The sequence below is a fragment of the Solanum verrucosum genome, unplaced genomic scaffold (assembly GCF_900185275.1).
Source record: "Solanum verrucosum unplaced genomic scaffold, falcon-dt-bn FXZP01001278.1, whole genome shotgun sequence".
NCBI classification, from domain to species: Eukaryota; Viridiplantae; Streptophyta; class Magnoliopsida; order Solanales; family Solanaceae; genus Solanum; species Solanum verrucosum.
This window is the reverse complement of record NW_026020317.1, coordinates 931,074-955,529: the sequence shown is the minus strand read 5'-3', so window position 1 is coordinate 955,529 and position 24,456 is coordinate 931,074. Positions and strand designations below refer to the sequence as shown.

General features: G+C 37.1%; 4 protein-coding genes across 4 annotated transcripts; all 4 read left to right on the top strand.

The window, feature by feature from the left end:
* Positions 1 to 2,185: 2,185 nt before the first annotated feature.
* On the top strand, positions 2,186 to 7,030 carry LOC125835240 (low-temperature-induced cysteine proteinase-like). Its single transcript, XM_049514369.1, has 6 exons — positions 2,186 to 2,887; positions 3,815 to 4,050; positions 4,146 to 4,283; positions 4,390 to 4,646; positions 5,717 to 5,957; positions 6,714 to 7,030. Exons 1-6 carry the CDS (start codon positions 2,374 to 2,376, stop codon positions 6,855 to 6,857), a joined length of 1,530 nt encoding a protein of 509 aa, XP_049370326.1. The 5' UTR covers positions 2,186 to 2,373; the 3' UTR covers positions 6,858 to 7,030.
* A 5,345-nt stretch (positions 7,031 to 12,375) lies between these two features.
* LOC125835187 (probable phosphoribosylformylglycinamidine synthase, chloroplastic/mitochondrial) lies at positions 12,376 to 17,152 on the top strand. Its single transcript, XM_049514310.1, has 3 exons — positions 12,376 to 12,431; positions 12,519 to 16,707; positions 16,804 to 17,152. Exons 1-2 carry the CDS (start codon positions 12,387 to 12,389, stop codon positions 16,704 to 16,706), a joined length of 4,233 nt encoding a protein of 1,410 aa, XP_049370267.1. The 5' UTR covers positions 12,376 to 12,386; the 3' UTR covers position 16,707; positions 16,804 to 17,152.
* Positions 17,153 to 17,963: 811 nt separating this feature from the next.
* Positions 17,964 to 21,073, top strand: LOC125835239 (low-temperature-induced cysteine proteinase-like). The gene is made up of 5 exons (XM_049514368.1): positions 17,964 to 18,528; positions 19,003 to 19,241; positions 19,342 to 19,479; positions 19,571 to 20,053; positions 20,682 to 21,073. The coding sequence occupies exons 1-5, from the start codon at positions 18,027 to 18,029 to the stop codon at positions 20,823 to 20,825; spliced, it is 1,506 nt and encodes a 501-aa protein (XP_049370325.1). The 5' UTR covers positions 17,964 to 18,026; the 3' UTR covers positions 20,826 to 21,073.
* Positions 21,074 to 21,196: 123 nt separating this feature from the next.
* LOC125835192 (pentatricopeptide repeat-containing protein At4g02750-like) lies at positions 21,197 to 23,472 on the top strand. Its single transcript, XM_049514319.1, has one exon. It carries the CDS (start codon positions 21,244 to 21,246, stop codon positions 23,470 to 23,472), a length of 2,229 nt encoding a protein of 742 aa, XP_049370276.1. The 5' UTR covers positions 21,197 to 21,243.
* The last annotated feature ends 984 nt before the right edge of the window (positions 23,473 to 24,456 follow it).

The window sequence follows — 24,456 nt, the reverse complement described above, 5'->3', positions numbered from 1 at the left end:
AATTTACAAGTATTTATGCTATATATAATGATATTGTAAAGAATTTTAATATTACTACAGTAATTTAATTTATTATAACAAATTACTCATCATTACTTTTGAGTTCAGTCCATTCTTATTAGACAGAGTTATTTATTATTATATTTTAAGTCATGCATTTGTTTAAGTGTCTTCTTTGTGTTGTTACTATATTCTTAATATTATTTTGTTATCTTAGGTATACTCATGAATAATTCAAAGTTTTAAAATATTGCCCTTACACTTATGATGGAAGCCACGCAGAGATATATTAGACTTTTTAAAAAAATTATTCAAGAATATATTTGAACTTTTAAAATTGTTTAATGGTGTATTGAACCTTTTCAACTTTTTTTATTATTATTTTAAAACAATTCAATTTGTCAAGTGCATACTATAAATTATTGTATTTGCTATTAAACTATGCAAGATTTATTTTTTCTACAATGAAATACATATAATTATGTATGACCCCTTTTTCCTTGATTTTGATTAAAAGTTGGAGAAAAGAGCTTACAAATAATTTAAAGGTAAAATTGACCCTTTTTAAGAAACATACTTTTGAGTTTGGAGATAGTGTTTATCCTAAAAAGTAATGAAGGGTTAAATTAACCTATTAGGAATCATTTAAAAATATCTCTGACCTTTCTCTCAAAAAATGAAACTTAAATTTTATAAAATGTTTTAATATATATTTGATTAAGAAAATAAAAAAAATTAAAATTTACTATAAAAAAATATTTTAATCTTATAACCTGTTACTAAAAATTGGACCTAAAAGTTTGGCCAAAAACAAAAAATGAAGAGATGAGTAGGAGAAACTAGAGATGCAATTTACAATGGATGCGACAAAATTCAGCATTGCGCCTGCGATTTGCCAAATAATAATCCGAGCAGTAGCACTGCCACCAACAGCAACTCATCACAACCAGCTTCTCTGGTTCCAATTTGATAAGTACTATTCCGATTGTTACCAATAATCATCGCAATTGACGTTGTTCAAATCGACAGCGAAGTTGGACGAAATATAAAATTTCTTTGTGAGTATAGGTTTTACTGTGTTTTTATGTCTACTGGTGCAATTTTGCCATTTCTTCGATTAGATAAAAGTCCGACGAACTGAGCCGATTTGGGGATCGCCTCCCTCGTTTGGTCCCGGTTTGCCCAAGCTTATTTTTCTCTAAAAGTGTTTTTCCTTTTTTTTAAAAAGAAGAGTTGTTTGACCAATTTTTTGTAAACAAAGGAACTACTTTTGGGTAGCAAAAGCTATCTGAGTTTGAAAAAGTAGCTTTTTCGATTAAAAAAATCAAACTAGTAGTATATTTTAATGGCTGATCAAAATAATTTTTAAATTTATTGGTCTAACACGAATAAACTGTTACTAAAAAAGTGAAAAAATAAAATAAGTTCATTTAAGAAGTTTTACCGTCATACACCAGCTCAATTTGATTGGAGTTGGTAGGCCTTGAAAATTGATGGATGAAAAATATCAATGTACGTTGTATGCTGTCTTCAAAAAATCTTCACTAGGTTCCACCTTTCATGCCCCTCTCAAAAAGGAAAAGATACCAAAAATCAATGAACATAAAAACGTGTAATTGATTCAATTGAAAAAGACATACATTTATCTCCACTTAGTTTGGTGAGCTATGATATTTTGTTCTTTCTTACTGTGCTGTTGTCTCAACTTGTTCTTTTTTCAATTTTCTTAGGAACACATGTTTTACATGAATCTCTTAACTTAATCTACTCATTGATCCCTTACCTACCAACACATGCACCAGTACAATTTACAAGTAGTTTTAAGTTATATACAATATCAATGTAAATAATTTCCATACTATCACTGTAATTTAATTTAAAAAGTTTACCATTTGATTATGTAAATATTGTATTGCGTAGTTAGTGCATAGAACTTCTTAAGCTTCAAATAAATTAGAGTTCTTTCAAATAGTTGACTGAATCGTTGAGCATCACATCAATGAAATAGAGTCATTACATGGAAAAAGTTATCATCTAAGCTTCCAAATATTGCTTAACTTATTTTAGTCACCAGCGCTGTATATGGGGACAAGCAATAAATATATGAATTTACTGTGAGTAGCTCAGTTCATTGATATATAATAACCAGAAAATGCTTTTAATTTAAAATATCCTCACCTACCTGCTACTGTCCTCTTCTTTCTTAAACAATTCTATTATTCTCATTTCTGAAATCTGAACAACAGCTAACTGTTCCCACAATTCTTCATATCATATCATGGCATTGACTGATTGGGAATCTCATTAAAAGGCGCCTTGTCCAAAAAAGTAGTACTAGTATATATATAAATTGAAGTGCCTCAAAATCATTTCATGGTTGATGTTAATGAAAAAATGAAAAATGTAGAAGGAACCTATCTTCTCTTTTTTCTTTTTCTGATCTTGGCTGCTTTATCATCTCAAGTTTATAGTATTTCTAGTGATTTCTCAATATTAGACAGATCAAATGATTTCATATCAGATGAAAGTGTTTTCCAACTTTTCCAAGAATGGAAACAGAAGCATGGGAAAGTTTACAAGGATGAGAAAGAGGAAGAAATGAGGTTGGAGAAGTTTAGATGGAATGTGAAGTATATAGTGGAAAAGAACTCAGAAAGGAAGTCAGCTTCAGAACATTTCGTTGGTCTGACCAATTTTGCTGATATGAGCAATGAAGAGTTCAGGGAAGTTCATGGTTCAAAGATAAAGATACCCTTTAACAAGAGAAAGATTATTCAGATGAAGAATGTGGAAGAAAAACCAACTTCAATTTCTTGCGATGCTCCTCGTTCGAGGGATTGGAGGAAACACGGGGCTGTCACCGAGGTCAAGAACCAAGAACTATGTGGTAAGCTCACTTGTGCTCTTTTATCCTTTTCAATTGATCATGTTATCAATAGCTAGATGCTGTTTTTTCTGTCTGCCAGTCAGTTGGCCTGAACACTTGAATAGTAAGGGTTGGGAATAGAGTTTCTGCTTCACTTTTCTCTTTAAGTCTCTTACAGTTTTAGTATTACCTTGTTGCTTATTGAATTCATGAGGTGGCTGTGAAGTTTACAGCATAGTACTGAGAAATAAATGGTGCTTCTGTTCAGTAGATCGCTGGATAGTAAAAGAGGAAGTTGAACGATTTGAAAATTCAATTGACAGGAATAAAAAGGGTAATTCAGCGGATAATTCCGTTTCTCTCATATTATAGCGCACAAGGGTGCAGTTGTTTCTTTAATTTGATTTGCCAATGATGGAATTTAAAAACTAACACTGATAACTAGGTTCCACTCGGAAGATATGCTATTGGATCTTCCGTCTCTTCACTTATGTAACACAGAATGGGAAAATGAAGATATGAATACCTTCTTTTAAGCCTCAAGCTTGACTACAATCTTGCTCAGGATCCAACCAAAATAATTTTTTTGTGCTTTGTTTTAGAGAAATATTTCTTCATGTATATATCCTGGTTTTTTGAGCGGTTCGTATACCTATACTTTGTGGTGGTTTATAAATAGCGCTGGAGGGCACATCGAAGTCAAACTGACTTACATTAGGTACATGTTTTATATCTGGGCAGCTTCTATGCATTATGTTCCTTGACACAAGTAGTGTCAAAGGCAGAATAGGCAATCTGCTAATTGAGCTAATTTACAGTCTAAATGGAATAGTATGGGAGTTTCCTGCTTTGCAACTTCGTGACAAATAAGGAGCAATCCAGATGATCCATGGTCTTTAAATCTATGTTAGTGGAGTAATTACCTTGATTTCTACTAAACATTTGCAGGAGCTTGCTGGGCATTTTCAGCTTGTGGAGCCGTGGAGGGAATAAATGCAATAATTACTGGTGAACTTATTAGCCTTTCTGTCCAAGAACTTGTCAACTGTGATAATTCAACCAATACCGGCTGTTATGGTGGATATATGGACCCTGCTTTTGAGTGGGTGATCAACAGTGGCGGCATTGCTTCAGAAATTGATTACCCATACACGGCCTCTCAAGGCGCATGCAAGATCACCAAGGCATATGACAGATCAATTTCATATCAAATCTTCTGTTCATTTTCAAAATAATATCCTTCTTTAAAAGAAAATCTTTGATCAGTGTTCCTCAACAGGTGAACCACAAGGTTGTAACAATTGATGGATACCGAGATGTTCCACAGGAGGAAACTGCCCTTCTTTGTGCTGTTGCTCAACAACCTGTCAGTGTTGGCATCGATGGAACGAGTGCTGATTTTCAGCTGTATAGAGGGGTACTCTTATCTTTTACTCCTTTTTCACACATTTCTTTGCCCTTTCTTCTCTCAGGAATCCCAAAATGACGTGCACTTTGTTCTATTGTATTATGGAAACATGCAGGGAATCTATGATGGAAGTTGCTCTAGTAGTCCAGATGATTTGAGCCATGGAGTACTAATAGTAGGATATGGTTCTGAAGGAGACGATGACTACTGGATAATCAAGAACTCATGGGGTACATCATGGGGAGTGGAGGGGTATGGATATATAAGAAGAAACAGTGATTTGCCATATGGTGTTTGTGCCATTAATTCATTGGCTTCTTATCCGACGAAGGAATTATCTTTTGTATTATCTCCTTATCCATCTCCCGCCGTTCAACCACCTCCTCCACCGTTCCCTCTGCCCTCTCCCCCATCTTCAGCCATTCCACCACCTCCTCCATCCCCTTCTCCCCCTCCACCATCCCCTTCTCCCCCTCCACCACCTTCTGCACCATCTCCGTCTCCGCCCCCTCCACCACCTTCTGAGCCATCTCCTTATCCGTCTCCAGCCATTCCGCCACCTACTCCACCATCCCCTCCACCTCCTTCTGCACCATTTCCTTATCCGTCTCCGATCGTTCCACCACCTCCTCCACCATCCCCTCCGCCATCTCCAGACGTTCCACTATTCCCTCCACCACCTCCATCCCCATCCCCTCAGCCACCTTTTGCACCATATCCTTATCCATCTCCAACCGTTCCACCACCTCATCCACCATCGCATCCTCCACCTTCACCTTATCCGTCTCCAGCTGTTCCACCACCTTCTTCACCATCCCCTCTGCCCCCTCCACCATGCCCTCCTCCACCATCCCCTTCGCCCCCTCCATCACCTCCTCCGCCATCCCCTTCGCTCCCTCCACCTCCTCCGCCATCCCCTTCGCCCCCTCTACCTCCTCCATCACCTCCTCCGCCATCCCCTTCGCCCCCTCTACCTCCTCCATCACCTCCTCCGCCATCCCCTTCACCCCCTCCACCATCCCCTCCACCATCTCCACCACCCCCTTCACCCTCCCCACCACCTCCTCCACCGTCCCCTCCACCACCTCCTCCACCATCCCCACCACCCCCTCCACCATCTCCACCACCCCCTTCGCCCTCCCCACCACCTCCTCCGCCATCCCCTTCGCCCCTCCACCATCTCCACCACCCCCTTCGCCCCCTCCACCACCTCCTCCGCCATCCCCTTCGCCCCCTCCACCATCTCCACCACCCCCTTCGCCCCCTCCACCCTCCCCACCACCTCCTCCGCCATCCCCTCCGCCCCCTCCGCCATCTCCACCACCCCCTTCACCCCCTCCACCCTTCCCACCACCTCCTCCACCATCCCCTCCGCCCCCTCCGCCATCTCCACCACCCCCTTCACCCCCTCCACCCTCCCCACCACCTCCTCCACCATCCCCTCCACCACCTCCTCCGCCATCCCCTCCTCCCCCTCCACCACCTTATCCAAAACCAAGTGAATGTGGAGGCTGGTATTCTTGTCCTGAATATCAAACATGTTGTTGTGACTTGTATTTCTTTGGCATATGCTTCCGTCATAAGTGTTGTCCTTATGAGAATGGTGTTTGCTGTCATGGATCAGACTATTGCTGCCCAGCTGAATATCCCATTTGTGATGTTTATGAAGGCGTCTGCCTCAAGGTACTACTACTTATCTGAAGCTTTGTAACATCCAAACTATAATAAGCAAATTTATTCATTTTGTTGGAGTCGTCAAAATCATTAGAAAGAAAATTCTTATAATCCTATTGTCTTTTGATCATTCCACCTCTTTCTTCTTATTTTTCTTCTCTTTCAAACCGTGGTAAAAGTTAGCCATCTCTTATACCCTAATATTCTGAAGCGACTTTATGCAAATCCTTATTAACATTTAGGACTCGAATTTGCACCATCTAAGCAAGAGAGTAATAGTGGTACTTTGGAGTGAGAAAATATTTGGGAGGAATATGATATTGGAATTAGGACCTGTTTTTCCCCTATTTGGGAAGCTAAGGCCTAAATACCTGGAAATTGTAAGTCCTAAACATCATCTGTATCCAATATCTTGCTAGAGCATCTGCTATTCCCCTCTCAGCCTGTTTGTATCTGTTCATGACCAAAATCTCCTAACGAGAGCCCTTCAATCTTCAATACACCAAGAGGATGCAAATATCTTCTTTGATCTCGTAGTCTTCGCTGACTTTCCTATTTCTGAGTTTCCAAAGGGAGCATTTACTAGAGAGAAAGCTAAGATGCCAAGGGAGTTAAGTGCCAGGGAACTCATAGGGTAGATCACTCTTGATATTTTGCTTGTATCAAAAAGTTGAGAGTTTTAATCAACACACAAGGTTAAGAATAAAATAAATTCTGTTGGATACTTTATATTATTTTCTTTCATACTTCTTTTCCTTATTGCAGAGATTTGATGATACTGTGGGAGTGGCAGCAAAGAAGAGAAGAATGGCCCAATACAAGTCACCATGGAGTACAAGCACTAAAGAAACAGAGGAGATGGGCCAAACTCTGAAATGGAAGAGGAAGCATGTTGCACCAATGTTCTGAGTTAAATAATTGTTATCATGGCATTCGAAATGTTGATAAATAAATGTAATTCTGGTTCTAACACCAAGAATTTTGATGAATAAAACTGTTTAGCTGAAACCACAAGTACAATTCCTTAATGAATCTTGCTTGAGCAAAAATATGAATTTCTTGAAATACAGAACTAGAAAGAGAGTTATGTAGCCTGAAAATTCGACCTGCCACAAGCATTTCGTTTGCAGCTGCACTATACCTTCTGGTGAAGGTGGTCTTGGATGTCTTTTAACCATTTTCTTTTTATGTACTTGAGAGAAAATGGTGTCTGTGGAGGAGGATACAAAAATTTATAGAGGTGAATGTTAATTGCTTCTGGCTTCGGGTAAATAGATTGCATGATGTATGCACATATTATTTTCAGTATATTTGATGGCTACCTAGTAGCACGATCTTCAAATTCATCATTTGGCATGAGTATAAGAAGAAGACTACGTCTATTGAGTTTTATGTTGTGTACATTCTTGAAAATAGTTCTGAAGAATAATAAACTTGCATTATGATTGCCAAACTCTGGAGTTCCTTCAAATTCAGATTGAAGGAGCAGAAAAGGCTGCTTGTTACTTGTTGATATGACATTATAACTATATGGGAAGGGGGGATTTTTTTTTATATATACATATCTAATATATTTTTCACTAAAAAGGTTGTAACTTATAATACATGTATGCAGATTCTTATGCAGTGACTTACTCTGAGAGTACAACTTTTTTCAATTTTTGGTGTGTCTAGTTTTATTTTAAAAGGACTTGTATTAGAAAATATGGTATCTCACGTAATTTACTTTGCATAATCTATTACAAATGGGAGATACAATGAAACCTCTCTATAACAACATCATTTTGTTCCAATATTGTTTGATTGCTTTAACTTAATGTTGTTATAGAGACATATAATATAACGTAACATGAATCATGGTTCCATAGAAAATATGACTATTATAGAGTGGTCTGATTGTATAGCAAAATTAGTTATGCAATGTGATACAATATTAGCACACTGATCAAATGTACACTAAATTAACAATACTACCAAACTAATCAAATGTAACACTAAATTTAATTTTGCCAGCTTACCCCAATTGCCTTGCAGAGAGCAGCATAAGATATGAAGATGTTATTAGCTTGTAAAATTATACTATTATTAACATGCCAGCAAACAATATATTTACTCTTTTTTCACAAAATGGATGGTCTGATTATGGACTTGAAATAGGCAACCTATGGATGCTACATTGGAATTTCTGTTCATGTATGTTTTTATTAATAAAGAATAACTTTTTAGTGTGTGTGATGTGCACGGTGGTGAATGGATTGTTGGACAAAAAGAAAAGTATTATTTTTTCTAATACACCAAAAGGCAATACATTTGCTATATCTAAACATTCTAAACTAAAGTAGTCATAATTGAAGTGCGTTTAGGGGTAGTTTGATTCGTAGATAAAGTTATTTCGATATTATAAATTTAGAATTATATTGTTTAGAATCATTTATTCCAATTAAGTTTGAAAATAAAAAAAAATAAAAAAAATAAATATATATATATATATATATATCTTGAGGTTAGTTATGTCTTTAATAAAAAAATATAAATTTAATCTTGAAATTGTCATTTTAGTATAATACACCTACAATTCAATCATTCATCGCGATTAGATTTCACACTTCAATATTCTAATTCAAGGTTGCATAGTTTTGCTTAATTATTAGTTATCAGAGGCCTTAAAAGAGATCACTTTTGGATAAATAAAAGGTTAAAAAATATATTTTACTTTTATATATCCATCGAAAATACATAAAAAATCATCTTTTTCTTCTTGTTAGCTTCTCTCCTTTCTTTACCTTAGTGGCATTATTCATGTCAATTTTTTCTTATTTATCTTACGCAAATTACTCCTAGACATCAAAATTCACTATTTAGGCAATCATAATAATTAAACCAACAAAAAAAACTTTGGTAACTAATATAAATATGTACATTTATGCCAAACACATACGTTATAGAATATTTGATTCCATATTTTATAGAATGGATAAAGAAAACTATATGAACTACCAAATAGAGATTTTAATTTGTCAAGATTGTGAATTGCGTGCAAGGAAAATTGAAGTAATCTTGAATAATAGTAAGTATTCTCATTATTAAAAAAAGATGACATTATTCAATAATGAAGTCAAAAATTTCGTCAGGAATATTCAAGATTTAATATTTACAAATAAAAAATAATTATTGACTTCTATACTTCGTATAATTTGTTATATATAATAGGGAAAAGGGTTAAAAATACCCTTAACGTATCTCAAATGGTTTAAAAATGCCCTCCTTCTACCTTTTGGTTTAAAAATACCCTCAAAGTTTTTTTTAAGATTTAAAATTGTCCTTTATTAACATAACAGTGACATGGCAATTGTGACATGAATTTTCTTTACCTATTTCAAAATATATGACTCACTTGATTAGAAACCCATTTCAAATCTGACCCAATAAGCCCAATCAATTTTGGGTCTTTTGTTCCCATTTATCCTAACTCTCTTCTTTCTTCCTTGAGTTCATACATCCTTCAATTTATCTTTTTTTTTTTTTTTTTTCATTTCTCATTAGTTTCAAGAAGAAAAAGAAGGAAGAACTACAAATAATAAGGTAGATAAATCTTGAATTTGTTCCTGACTGACATTGAAACCAAAATATGGTAGAAACTGTAATACAGAAAACTCACGGGAAGAGAGGTAATTAGCTCCTAAACTAGTGGGATTTATGTTGTTTGCCCAAAATTCAAACCCACCCTAAAACCCATTTTCATATTAACCTCCGAAGAGACGCCGCCTCACGGAATTTGATGAAAGTTCTTAATGAAGCTTTTTTTAATACAAAGGCAAAGGGTTCTTCTACTGCTTGTATTCTGTCTCTTTCCGATGACGCATTACACGCGATTAACGTCGGAGATAGTGGGTTTGTAGTGATAAGAGAAGGGATAATTGTGTGTAAATCAAAAGTTCAGCAATCGAGGTTCAATTGTCCTTCATAATTTCGAGTTAGAAGCAATTGTGAATTCGGGGGTGGATTCATGGGAATCAGATGTAGCATAAAAGAACGTTTCAATGTCAATCAGGAACAAATTCAAGATTTAGCTACCTTATTATTTGTAGTTCTTCGTTCTTTTTCTTCTTGAAACTAATGAGAAATAATAAAAAAAGAAGATAAATTGAAGGATGTATGAACTCAGGGCAAACAACATAAATCCCACTAGTTTAGGAGCAAATTACCTCTCTTCCCGTGAGTTTTTGATATTACAATTTCTATCATATTTTGGTTTCAGATACATGTCCATAACACGTTTAGATAAATGTATCTTGGATACATGCTATGCAGATACATCTAATTATATGTATCTAAATATAAAAGGTAGTTTAGATACATGTATCTCAGATACGTGCTAAGCAGATACATCTAATTATATGTATCTAAATATGGAAAGTAACGTATAAACACATCAATTTAGGAGGAAATCACGCGTTTTCCTATTAATTTCTTCTCCAATTCTTCCATGAATTTCCTCTCCCAAAAATTTCAAAAAAAATAATAAATTTCTTCTCATTTTTTTGAGCATCAGAATTTTTTCTCATAGGTACATAATCTTAATTCAGATACATGTACACTTTATGAGATACGCAAATTTTTAATTAGATACATGTATATACACATACAACTAACTAGATACATATTTTTACCACCATCTCTCTTCCCTTTCCCCTTCGTCTCTCTCATCTTTGGCAATAGAAAAAGTGGCCATTGATGCCACTAGTAAGAAAATAATAAGTATTTTGCTGTCAAATCAGTCCAATATCATACAAAAGTTTGATTCTTCAAGTTATAATTAATTAGATATTAGACTTCCGCATGTTGATAGTCTTAGAGAAGACACGCCCATTGATGCATTCTTCTGCTCCGGTGAAGGAGTCATCATTGTACCGAGAGTATTTTGGGATGCGATGAGAGTGGAAGAATTAGGAGAGAGAGTAGGTTGATCATTTGGAGTGACGATAAATTAGAGGAGAGGGGATGACGTGAGAGATAATTTGAATTGCTAATCAACCATAAATTAAGGAATTTAAATTTTAAGATAATTATTCAACACCATATTTAAGGAACTTGTATAACTGATTAAATTTTTTAAAATATATGATATAGTTATTAAAAGTGATATTATATGTAATTGTTTTAAACTAAAGGTAAAATAAGTATATATGATAGTGAAGTATGTTTAGATAAGTAATTTTTCCTTGAATTTTTGTAGCATAGATGGGTCGGGTCGTTGAGTTGGATTTTAAAAATTAGTTAGACCAATAAGATGAAGTCATTTGGCTAATTAAATGACTCATCATTTATCATGTTAGTGAGTTGTTAATAAAGGACAATTTTAAACCTTAAGAAAACGTTAGGGGCATTTTTAAACCAAAAGATGGAAGGAGGACATTTTTAAACCATTTGACATACGTTAAGAAGATTTTTAACCCTTTTTCCTATATAATATAAATGTTTAATAAAAGGTGTTCAACTGATCACTCCTTACTAAATGACTACATATAGTTACATCTAATTATTAGTACTGTCTATTTATGTGAAATATCAGTCATGGAGAGTATTTTGTCGGGCTTTCATAATGGAATTTTACCTATGATATAATATTTTCCGCAAATTAAAAGAGAAAAAGTATCTTAATAAACAAAACTATAGTATTTGAAAAAATAAAATCTAGCCATCTAACAATCATCTAATGTTGGCTAAGTCGAGTCAATTATAAACTGTGTCAAATCAGCCCTAAAGCTAATGAATTTTCAATTAATCATTTATTCTTAGAAAATAAAATAAATAATTAAAGTAAAAAAAAAGGAAAAAGGGATATCTGGGTACTAGGGTTTTTGTCCAAAAGCCCAAGCACTATCACTGGTCTTGCTCCTCCCACCATTGAAATTTATGTCTCTTTTCCCTTTTTCACTATCAATTTGCCAAGAATTTTAGCTGATATTGGTTGAGACACAACCGAAAGGTATTCTCTTGCTATAAAAATTGTATGTTTTTATTTTATGCTGAAACTTTGTGGAGAAAGATAATTTTTTTATCTCAAGTTTTGATTTTTAGCATACAAAACTGGTGTGTACACCATTGCAGCATAATTTTTTATGCTAAAAAAGCATTTGGGTGTATTTGTTTTCGAAGAAGAGTCAAAAACTGGGTTAAAGGCAACTCCTTTGTAGCAAGAAGTGTTCTTGTGTGGGGTATTTAATTTGAAGTTTTCTTGGGTTTTTGTATTTTTTCTTTAGCTAATATATATAGTCTGTTAGTTTGTGAGAAGTTGAGATGGTTTCTGACCCCAAAAATCTATCTTGCTAATTGTTTCTAGTTTCTTTTTGATTGCTATTGTAGGCTCTGGTCTTTTGTTTATCTGAAAGATATTTTATTCTCCTCTTACTTATTGCAGCAGAGCAGGTTTTGGCAATGGCTACATCTGCTTGGGACATTGCTGCAACAGAATTCTTACAAGTATGATCATTACTGATTTTTTTTCAAGAATATGTTGTGTCAATGATGTTGAGAAAATTGTTAACACTGATTTATTTTGTATTGCAGGGTTTTCATAGACAAAAGCTAGCATTGCCTAGACATTCTAGTAAGCAGACAAATCTTTTGCTTTGGGGTACACTTCCAAGACAGAGCCCTGTTGGGTATTCACATAAAAAATTGAGACTCAGGTCCCATATTCCGGCGAAGATTAGAGCTGTGGTTTCAGGGAATGTCAGTAGCTTGGTGGATGAAGATTCAGGCAAAATGCAGGAGGTTGCTGAAAAGCTGATACATTTATACCGTGTTCCATTTCTACAAGACAGTGCCACAGCTGAGCTTCTCAAGTTGGTTCAGACAAAGATCTCTAATCAAATAATTGGCTTGAAAACTGAACAATGCTTCAACATTGGACTCAAATCAGATCTTTCAAGTGATAAATTTTCTGTGCTTAAATGGCTTTTAGGAGAAACTTATGAACCTGAGAGCTTGGGAAGTGAGAGTTTCCTTGACAGAGAGCAGAGGGAACTTCCAGATGCATATATCATTGAAGTTGGTCCACGGTTATCTTTCACTACAGCGTGGTCTGCTAATGCAGTGTCGATTTGCCAAGCATGCGGGCTAACAGAGATAAACAGAATGGAGCGCTCTAGGAGGTACTTATTATATGTCAAGGGGTCACTTCTAGATAGTCAAATTAATGAGTTTGCTTCAATTGTTCATGATCGAATGACAGAGTGTATTTATGTTGAGAAGCTTACTTCTTTCAAGACAAGCATAGTTCCAGAGGAGGTTCGATATATACCAGTCATGGAAAAGGGTCGCAAGGCATTGGAGGAAATTAATGAGGAAATGGGCTTGGCCTTTGATGAGCAAGACTTACAGTACTACACCAAACTTTTCAGGGACGACATTAAGCGAAACCCGACGAATGTAGAACTATTTGATATTGCTCAATCTAATAGTGAACATAGTAGGCACTGGTTCTTTACAGGAAAGCTTGTTATAGATGGTCAACCTATGGATAAGACTCTTATGCAGATTGTCAAAAACACTTTGCTTGCAAATCCAAACAATTCAGTTATTGGATTCAAAGATAATTCCAGTGCTATCAAGGGATTTCCAGTGGAGCAATTGCGACCTATTCAGCCTGGTTCGACATGCCCTTTGGACACGGTTACTACTGACCTTGATGTCTTGTTTACAGCGGAAACCCATAATTTCCCTTGTGCTGTGGCACCTTATCCTGGTGCTGAGACAGGTGCAGGAGGCCGGATCCGGGATACCCATGCTACTGGAAGGGGTTCTTTTGTTGTTGCATCTACAGCTGGATATTGTGTTGGAAATCTTAACATTGAAGGGTCATATGCTCCCTGGGAAGATCCTTCTTTCACATACCCAGCAAACTTGGCATCACCATTACAGATTCTCATTGATGCTAGTAATGGAGCATCAGACTATGGGAATAAGTTTGGGGAACCCTTGATCCAGGGTTATACTCGAACTTTTGGAATGAGACTACCAAGTGGTGAGAGGAGGGAATGGTTGAAGCCAATCATGTTTAGTGCTGGTATTGGGCAAATAGATCACCGTCACATAACAAAGGGAGAACCCGAGATTGGTATGTTGGTAGTTAAGATCGGGGGACCAGCATATCGTATTGGAATGGGAGGTGGTGCTGCATCCAGCATGGTCAGTGGACAGAATGATGCTGAGCTTGACTTCAATGCCGTGCAGCGTGGAGATGCTGAGATGGCACAAAAGTTATATCGGGTTGTCCGTGCTTGCATCGAAATGGGTGACAGCAACCCGATCATAAGCATTCATGATCAGGGTGCCGGTGGAAACTGTAATGTCGTGAAGGAGATAATACACCCACAGGGTGCCAAAATTGATATAAGGGCAATTGTAGTTGGCGATCACACAATGTCTGTTCTGGAAATTTGGGGTGCAGAATATCAGGAGCAAGATGCCATACTGGTGAAGCCTGAAAGCCGCGATCTTTTGCAAGCTATCTGTTCAAGGGAAAGACTTTCAATGGCTGTTATTGGAACAATTAATGGTGAGGGCCGTATTGTTCTGGTTGATAGTGTGGCAACTAACAAATGCAAGTCTAGTGGACTGCCTCCTCCTCCACCTGCAGTGGATCTTGAGCTTGAGAAGGTGCTTGGTGATATGCCTAAAAAGACATTTGAATTCAATCGCATGAAAAATCTGCGTGAACCACTTGATATTGCTCCTGCAACAACAGTTTTAGATTCATTGAAGAGGGTCCTGAGGCTTCCTTCTGTTTGTTCGAAAAGATTCTTGACCACTAAAGTTGACAGGTGTGTCACTGGTCTTGTGGCACAGCAGCAAACTGTGGGTCCCTTGCAGATTACTCTTGCTGATGTGGCTGTCATAGCTCAAACTTATACAGACTTGACTGGAGGTGCATGCTCAATTGGAGAGCAGCCAATAAAAGGTCTCTTGGATCCAAAAGCAATGGCAAGGCTGGCTGTCGGAGAAGCACTCACAAATCTTGTTTGGGCGAAAGTTACATCTCTTTCTGATGTTAAAGCAAGTGGGAATTGGATGTATGCTGCAAAATTAGATGGTGAAGGAGCTGCAATGTATGATGCTGCTGTTGCTCTTTCTGAAGCTATGATTGAACTTGGGATTGCAATTGATGGGGGGAAAGATAGTCTTTCCATGGCAGCCCACTCATCGGAGGAAGTTGTTAAAGCTCCAGGGAATCTAGTCATCAGTACCTATGTGACGTGTCCTGATATAACAAAGACAGTTACTCCAGACTTGAAGCTTGGAGATGATGGTGTGCTGCTTCATATTGACTTGGCCAGAGGAAAACGACGACTCGGTGGATCTGCTCTTGCCCAGGTGTTTGATCAAATTGGAGATGAAAGTCCTGATTTGGATGATGTCTCTTATCTTAAAACTGTTTTTAATGAGGTTCAGAACCTAATCTCTGATGAACTGATCTCTGCGGGTCATGATATCAGTGATGGGGGACTCATAGTGAATGCCCTTGAAATGGCATTTGCAGGGAACTGTGGCATTCGTTTGGATTTAACATCTTCTGGGAGCACTATACCCGAAACACTTTTTGCGGAGGAGCTTGGCCTTCTCATTGAAGTTAGCAAGAAAAACGTGGATTTAGTTCTGGAAAAGCTCCACCATGGTGATGTTTCTGCTGATATCATTGGTCAAGTTACTTCATCTCCGATAGTTGAATTGAAGGTTGATGGGGTTACACATTTGAATGAGGAAACTTCTGTGCTCAGGGATATGTGGGAAGAGACTAGCTTTCAACTGGAAAAGTTCCAAAGACTGGATTCATGTGTAGAATTAGAAAAAGAAGGGTTAAAAAATCGGCATGAACCATCCTGGAAACTATCTTTCACGCCAACATTTACTGATGATAATTATATGACTGCCATTTCAAAGCCAAAGGTTGCAGTTATCCGGGAGGAAGGCAGCAATGGTGATAGAGAAATGTCTGCAGCCTTTTCTGCTGCTGGATTTGAACCATGGGATGTTGCAATGTCAGACCTTCTCAATGGAGTCATCACACTGGATAAATTTAGAGGAATTGTGTTTGTTGGAGGTTTTAGTTATGCTGATGTACTTGATTCTGCCAAAGGCTGGGGAGCGTCCATTCGCTTTAATCAGCCTCTTCTAAACCAATTTCAGGCATTTTATAACCGTCCGGACACTTTCAGCCTCGGAGTTTGCAATGGGTGCCAACTTATGGCTCTATTGGGTTGGGTGCCAGGGCCCCAAGTAGGAGGTGTTTTTGGTGCCGGAGGGGATCCATCACAGCCGAGGTTTATACATAATGAGTCTGGAAGGTTTGAATGTCGCTTCACGAATGTGACAATAGAAGAAACACCAGCCATAATGTTCAAAGGTATGCAAGGCAGTACATTAGGTGTTTGGGCTGCTCATGGTGAAGGAAGAGCTTATTTCCCTGATGATAGTATTTTCAATCATATTCTTGGCTCCAACTTGGCGCCAGTGAAGTATTGCGATGATGATGGCACACCAACAGAAGTATATCCTTTCAATCCTAATGGTTCTCCTTTGGGTGTAGCCGCAATTTGTTCTCCAGATGGTAGACATCTCGCAATGATGCCTCATCCAGAACGCTGCTTCTTGATGTGGCAGTACCCATGGTATCCTAAAAATTGGGATGTGGAGAAGAAAGGCCCAAGCCCCTGGTTGCGCATGTTTCAAAATGCCAGAGAATGGTGCTCATAAGGTATAACTCCTTAACTAACTTTATTATAATCAAACCCTTTCTCTCATCTAGCTATGCATGTTGGAACATAAATTCATGCTCTTATCAAATGTGCAGATCTTCCAAAAATCCCAAAGGCGTGATATTTGTGTTTAACAAACAACATAGAAGCACTGAAGGTGCAGAGATTGAGATTTTTGCAATTTGGTTGCAGATACAATGGGACAAACTAATGAGTTCTTCGACATTCTTATCGTGCCTTCTAGCATTCTTAAGAATGTATTTGGTTTTGGTTCTGGTTCTGGTTCTAATGCCAAGTATTTTGATTCATCAAATGCGTAACTGAAACTATAAGCACAGTTCCTTTAGACAATTCTGCTGTCTTTTTGACTTGTTTGGGAAATCTATATAGCATCAATATCACATGGCACCGTTGACACTATTTATTATGGTTCACCCATCAAAATTTACCCATCTTTTTAATATGCAGAGACTCACTCAATTTTAATCACTTATTTTTATCCTTTGGTCTAAGATTAAGTGCACTTGTCCTTCACAAATTGGCGATTGATTGAATAAATTTAGAACCTACCAATATATAGCTCAACGTGAATTTTTTTTTCGAGTTTACGATGCAACTACCCTCACAACTTTTCTGGACAACCGTATTACAGTGTAATATGTCAATTTCCTGCCGTAATCAGTTGTTCCCTTGCAAATACTACTGCATATATAAGTCAATTTTCCTGTCTTAATCTATAGCTGCAAACATTAGTTGTTCCAATACACCAAAAGACTTTATTTTGAGAAATTATTTCTTTACTAGTGATATATTTTTGCCACGGTATTCCCAGCTTAATTGGTCCAATTGAGCTAAAGAAAAAAACAATCTCTGTTTTGCCACCCATACATTATTGATAATAACACATGTTACATACCAGAAAATGTGTCTTACATACCCGATACCCACACCTACCACACTACCCTTCCTCAATCCTCATTCATCACTTTGAACCATATAGAACTGAGAAAAGCTTGCACAGTTTTTCATATATCTCACCTACGTAGAGTTATTGGAAACGCGTAGGCTGTTTAAGTGTAGTTAATTTTTTTTTACTATCAGGTCACCTAAAGATCTCTATATAAGTATGTCTCCTCAAAATGTGGGATGTAAAATCTTGACGATATGATGTATTTTTGTGTTACAACAAAAAAATATGACCTGATAATTATTTACAGTATCCGTATACGTAACTTAAACTCTTTTGCTAAAGCTATAAAACAATGAGATTAGGACTAGAATGATCACAAAGTCAATAACTGTTTAGTGTAACTGAAAAATGGGAAGCAAACAGAGTCCTCCTCTCTTCCTTTCCCTTTCCCCACTTTTCTTGATCTTTGTTGCATTATCATCTCAAGTTTCTTCTTTTACTACTGATTTTCCAATACTAGATAGACCAACTGAGCCTCTTTCAGAAGAAAGAGTGTTCCAACTCTTTCAAGAATGGAAACAGAAGCATGGGAAAGTTTACAAGAATGAGAAAGAGGAAGAAGTGAAGTTGGAGAATTTTAAAAGGAATGTGAAGTATATAGTGGAAAAGAACTCCAAGAGGAAATCAGATTCAGACTATTTGGTTGGTTTGACAAAATTTGCTGATATGAGCAATGAAGAGTTTAGACAAGTTCATACTTCCAAGATTACGATACCCTTTAACAAGAGAAAGACTATTCAGATGAAGAAAGTCGGAAAAAAACCAACTCCATTTTCTTGTGATGCTCCTCCTTCAATGGACTGGAGGAAACATGGAGCTGTCACTAAGGTCAAGGACCAAGGAGAATGTGGTAACTTTACACTTGTCTTCTCTTACCATTGTCAGTTCATGTTGCTATAGCTTGTTTTTAGTAGTTTTTTTTGGAGCGGACTAAAAAGGAAAGTAAGACAGATAGATTGAAACGGTGGGGGTACTTATTTAATCTTTAAGTATGACTCTCCTCTGTAGATGATTGCTTGATGTTGTATTTAGGCATATTTCATTGTGTTTTATATATTTATAGTATTGGTTTACACTAAATACATGTTTTACTTCTAGGTAGCTTGTTGTCCTTGCACAAGCACTAAGAAATCCAAATAAAAGAAATTAAATGAGTTGAATCTGCAAATTGGTCTAAATTACAGTCTTACTACTTTTTGTTGGCTCAAATTACAAGTCAATAGTACTAAAAGGTCCAAAACTCTATCACTAAGGGAGCAATAAGATGGCATATGCACTTATGTACATTAGAGTAATATATTTGATCTATGCAAAACTTTTGAAGGAGCTTGTTGGGCATTCTCGGCGTCTGGAGCAATGGAGGGAATAAATGCAATAGTTGCTGGTGAACTTATTAGCCTTTCTGAACAAGAACTTATTGATTGTGATACTTCACATAATAGTGGCTGTAAAGGTGGACTTATGGACCCTGCTTTTGAATGGGTGATAAACAACAGCGGCATTGATTCAGCAGCTGATTATCCATACACTGCCCATTCTCAAGGTCATTGCAATTACAGCAAGGCATGTGATGATCAATTTCACATCCAAGTCTTCTATCCAGTTTCCAAATATTTTTCCCTTTTTCAAAACTTGATCATTCTTCAAATATTTTCCTCAATAGGTGAACCATAAGGTTGTAACAATTGATGGATACCGAGATGTTCCAAAGGAGGAAAGTGCCCTTCTTTGTGCTGCTGCTCAACAACCTGTTAGTGTGGCCATTGACGGAAGCAGCCCTGATTTTCAACTATACCAAGGGGTAACTATTTTCTATTATTCCATTTTCACATGTCAGTAATCCCAAAAATGATGTGATTTTTTGTTTCTATTCTGTTTTGGTGTCAATTCAGGGAATCTATGATGGAGAATGCTCTGATGATCCAAATAACGTATCCCACGGAGTACTAATAGTTGGATATGGTTCTGATGGACATGATGACTATTGGATTATCAAGAACTCATGGGGTACAGAGTGGGGAATGGAAGGGTATGGATATATAAGAAGGAACACTAATTTGCCATATGGGGTTTGTGCCATTAATTCATTGGCTTCATATCCAATGAAAGAATCATCACCATCTCCTTATCCGTCTCCAGCCATTCCACCACCTCCCCCGCTATCCCCTCCCCCGCCTACTCCAAAACCAAGTGAATGTGGAGACTTCAGTTACTGTCCAGGAGACCAAACATGTTGTTGTGAGATAGAGTTCTCTGGCATGTGCTTAGAGCAGGGCTGCTGCCCCTATGAGAACGGTGTTTGTTGTGATGGATCAAACTATTGCTGCCCAGCGGACCATCCCATTTGTGATGTTTATGCTGGCCTCTGCCTCAAGGTATGACTTCTCCTGTAACAATTTCTTTAGGAAAAAAAAAATCCAACATTTGGTTTTCAAATGGTTTCTGAGTAATTTGAAGCTACATAAATGAGAGATATGCATGATGCAAGGGAATTTGATGTTACAACTCTTAAGCTAGATCACTCTTAAGATTCTCATTAAATCCATGTTGAGTCACATAATAAAGTTTACACCAAATTATTGCGATTTGCGGCAGTTGGAGGTACCACGCTAAATAGATTAGATTTGTCATCATCAACAAGGTACTAGGAGTAATCTTTACAGACAAAAAGCAAGGCAAAAGGGTTTGAAAGATATTTAAGGTTGCAAAATTTTGCTCAATTATTAGATACCAACAGAAAATAGTACAATGTCTAAAATAACTCACTTTGGATAAATCAAAGAGTAAATAATTTTCTCTTTGCTTTAAACATCCTGAAATCAACCGGTCCAACTAATCACTTATCGCTTCCTACACCAAATATATTAGAGCAAAACGCTTCCTACCAAAGATTAAATATTCGATGTGATAGAAAAAGGATCCCAAATAATACAGATAGAACAAATCTTTAGAAATTTAAATAAATTATGATTTGTTTGATTATTTCTTTCCCTTTTTTTGCAGGATCATGGAGACAAAATTGGAGTGGAAGCAAGGAAGAGAAAAATGGCCAAGTACAAGTTACCATGGAGAACTAACACTGAAGCAATAGAGGAGATGAGCCAAACTCTGAAATGGAAGAGAAATCATGTTGCTGCAATGCGTTGAAACCAACATTTCTTAATAAAAAACACTAGACTTTCGAGAATCTTAGTATCTCAGTTGGTTGACTCCTTGAAATTTCCACCTTATTAGCCCATTTCCCCTTCCCCAATTTTTCTTTTAAAAAATAATCCCAGTGTGTATAATATGTCAAGGTTATCTTTCGGATCTTTGTAATTTTAAACATATCGTGTTGTGTTTTAAGGCATGTATAAATAAATTTTGGTATTTAAGTATATTTTTGCTCCATCTCCCTAGTTACAAAAATTTCATCTGTTATACTCGAACACATGTCAAGCTCATAATCAAATAACTCGCCCCCAATTTTAAATTCGGTAATACTTGGCTCTCTTTTTTAGGGCAGGAAGTGCGGGAAAATTCGTTATAAGGCGCAGTACAATTCCGAAGATAATAATATATTTGAATGGCAAGTTTAAGTAGAGGAAGAACAATCATCCAGCAAAATCTGAAGATAACACAGTTAGGGAAAAGGGGACAAATAGATGAAGCCATCAGAGTGTTCAACAGAATCACACACCCTAATACTGTCACCTACAATTCTATGATTTCTGCATATGCCAAGAATGGTAGAATCATCCATGCACGCAAGCTGTTCGACAAAATGTTGTTTAAAAATTTAATCTCTTGGAATACAATGATTAATGGGTATTTGCTTAATGGTCAAGTTGAGAAAGCATGTGAACTGTTCGATAAAATGCCTCAGAGAGACCATTTTACTTATGCATTGATGATAACTTGTTACGCGCGCATTGGGGAGCTTGAAAAGGCTAGAGATGTATTTGAGTTGCTTTCTGATAAAAGTAATATAGCTTGCTGGAATGCAATGATTACAGGGTATGCAAAAGCTGGAAGGTTAGATGATGCTAGGAAAATGTTTGATGGTATGCCGGCTAAGAATTTAGTTTCATGGAATTCGATGCTTTTGGGATATACCCAGAATGGGGAAATGCAATTTGGATTGAAATTTTTTGAGGATATTGAAGAGAAGGACGTCATTTCTTGGAATTTATTATTGGGTGGGTTTATTGAGGTTGGGGATTTGGATTCTGCTAAAGAGGTTTTTGCTAAGATTCCTAGTCCAAATGTTGTTTCATGGGTGACAATGCTGAGTGGATTTGCACGATATGGGATGATATTGGAGGCTGAAATGATTTTTGACCAAATACCGGAGAAAAATGAGGTTGCTTGGAATGCCATGTTAGCTGCATATGTCCAGAATGGAAAAATTGACATGGCTGCTTCATTATTTAATAGAATGTCTCAGAGAAGTGCCGTGGCTTATACAACAATGATTGATGGTTATTGTCGTGCTGGAAAGCTAAAAGAAGCAAGGGATTTGTTGGATCAAATGCCATACAGAAATGTTGGTGCACGAACAGCAATGATTTCAGGGTACATCCAAAACAACATGATGGATAAAGCTCGTTGGGTATTTGATCGAACTGCTACTCGTGATGTTGTTTGTTGGAATACAATGATTGTAGGCTATGCTCAATGTGGACGGATTGATGAAGCTTTTGGTCTGTTTGAAAAGATGGAACCAAAGAGCATAGTTGTTTGGAATACAATGATAGCAGGTTATGCTCAAGTGGGACAAATGGAAAAAGCACTTGAGATCTTTGAGAATATGGGGGAAAGAAATGTAATTTCTTGGAATTCTCTAATTTCAGGTTATACCCAAAATGGTTTTTATGTAGATGCACTTAAATATTTCATCACGATGACACATGATGGCAAGAAACCAGATCATTCTACGTTTGCTTCAACATTAAGTTCCTGTTCCAATCTTGCAGCTGAGCATATCGGCAAGCAACTTCATCAAGCGGCTATAAAAACCGGTTATGTGAAAAATTTATCAGTTTGTAATGCTTTAATCATTATGTATGCGAAGTGTGGAAAGATCTTTGATGCAGAAAATATGTTTGAAGATGTTGACAATGCTGATGTTATATCCTGGAATTCCTTGCTTGCTGGCTATGCTTTAAATGGATATGGGCAGGAGGCTGTCAAACTTTTTCAAGAAATGGAAGATAAAGAAGTCATTCCTGATGAAGTCACATTTGTTAGTGTTTTATCTGCATGTAAGCATGCTGGCTTGAGTGATGCTGGTGCAAATTTGTTTGAGCACATGACCAGAAAGTATTCTATTACTCCTTCATGTGAACGTTATGCTTGCATGGTTGACTTACTTGGGCGAGCAGGGAGGTTAGAAGAAGCTTTCCTTCTAATAAAGGATATGAAAAAAAATGTCACTGTAGAAATTTGGGGTGCCCTATTTGGGGCTTGTCGCATGCATAACAATATAAAGATTGCTGGCTGTGCTATTGAGAAGCTTCTTGAACTTGAACCTCATACATCAACAAATCTGATTGTCTTATCAAACATGTATGCTGAGCTAGGAAGATGGGGTGATGTGGAGAGAGTTAGGGAAACAATAAAAAAGAGTGGAGCAGGCAGACTACCAGGATGCAGCTGGGTTGAGGATAGGAATCAGTTGCTTGTTTTTCTTTGTGGTGATACTTCAGTGCAGTCAGTGGAGAACTTTAACATGCTGTTCACTTTAACTGCTCAGATGATGGATATGGGTCATATGCCTGCGATGACATCATTTTGTCTTGACTCAGACAATTGAGCCATAAGCATGTATGTTAAAGCGCCAAACTTGCATTCATAAAATCACTTCTGGTTTAGGGCTGCAAGGTGGCTTTGCAGGACTGTATGGCAGATGAGAAAATCACTCCAATGTCTGGAAAATCCTTTGCATCTGCAGCAGAACACATACAGAGCTGGAATGGTATTCTGCAAGATGTAACCAGAAGAGTGAATTAAAACTTGCTTATGAGGTAACTGCTGTTGTCTGGATATTAATGTAGATCTTTGCAGTGATTATGTGTTAAAGCAGCTCATGACCGTGAATGGTACATTGGTATTGCCAGGTAGGTGAATCCAAGTTTGCCCTTATATAATGTGCATATAACACTACTTGTAGAATCTACTGTCTTATCATCAATACTTTTCTTCTATCCTTGTAGTATCTCCTATCTTCTTCATTTTTCCTGATCTTAGAGAACATTAAAATTGCACATAAATATTTCTTACCGTCTCTCTTTTTGCACTTCCATAACAATTCGTGCACTGTAGGATTATGTCAACATAATGGACTTTGTTCTGTTGAAGGACTTTCTGATTTGACTGGAAGATTGTGAACTTATTAGCCTTTCTGCCCCAGAACTTATTGATTGTGATAATTCAATACAATAATGACCGTGATCAAGGTGGCCTTATGAACCCTGCTTTTGAATGGGTGATCAACGCTGGCACCATTGATTCAGCTTCTGTATCTAAACACTGCCTCTCAAGGCAGTTGCAATTACAACAAGGCATGTGATGACCATGTCTTCTATCCATTTTTCAAATATTTTCCTTTAATAACGTGGTCATTGTTCAAATATCTTCCTCAACAGGTGAACCACCACAAGGTTGTAACAATTGATTGATACCAAGATGTTGCAGAAGAGGAAAGTGCCCTTATTTGTGTTGTTGCTCTAAAACTTGGTAGTGTGGACATCAACGGGAGCATCCTTGATTTTCAACTATATAGCTGTTGCAGAAGATG

What these genes read in the sequence shown, in the direction of transcription:
- LOC125835239 (XM_049514368.1), top strand. Translation starts at nt 18,027, where the DNA reads ATGGGAAGCAAACAGAGTCCTCCTCTCTTCCTTTCCCTTTCCCCACTT. An exon ending in CAAGGACCAAGGAGAATGTG is followed by an intron (nt 18,529 to 19,002) that starts GTAACTTTACAC and finishes AAACTTTTGAAG; the next exon opens with GAGCTTGTTGGGCATTCTCG. An exon ending in GTCATTGCAATTACAGCAAG is followed by an intron (nt 19,242 to 19,341) that starts GCATGTGATGAT and finishes TTTCCTCAATAG; the next exon opens with GTGAACCATAAGGTTGTAAC.
- LOC125835187 (XM_049514310.1), top strand. Translation starts at nt 12,387, where the DNA reads ATGGCTACATCTGCTTGGGACATTGCTGCAACAGAATTCTTACAA. An exon ending in CTGCAACAGAATTCTTACAA is followed by an intron (nt 12,432 to 12,518) that starts GTATGATCATTA and finishes TTTGTATTGCAG; the next exon opens with GGTTTTCATAGACAAAAGCT.
- LOC125835240 (XM_049514369.1), top strand. Translation starts at nt 2,374, where the DNA reads ATGGTTGATGTTAATGAAAAAATGAAAAATGTAGAAGGAACCTATCTT. An exon ending in CAAGAACCAAGAACTATGTG is followed by an intron (nt 2,888 to 3,814) that starts GTAAGCTCACTT and finishes AAACATTTGCAG; the next exon opens with GAGCTTGCTGGGCATTTTCA. An exon ending in CCTTATCCATCTCCCGCCGT is followed by an intron (nt 4,647 to 5,716) that starts TCAACCACCTCC and finishes TCCACCATCCCC; the next exon opens with TCCACCACCTCCTCCGCCAT.
- LOC125835192 (XM_049514319.1), top strand. Translation starts at nt 21,244, where the DNA reads ATGGCAAGTTTAAGTAGAGGAAGAACAATCATCCAGCAAAATCTGAAG.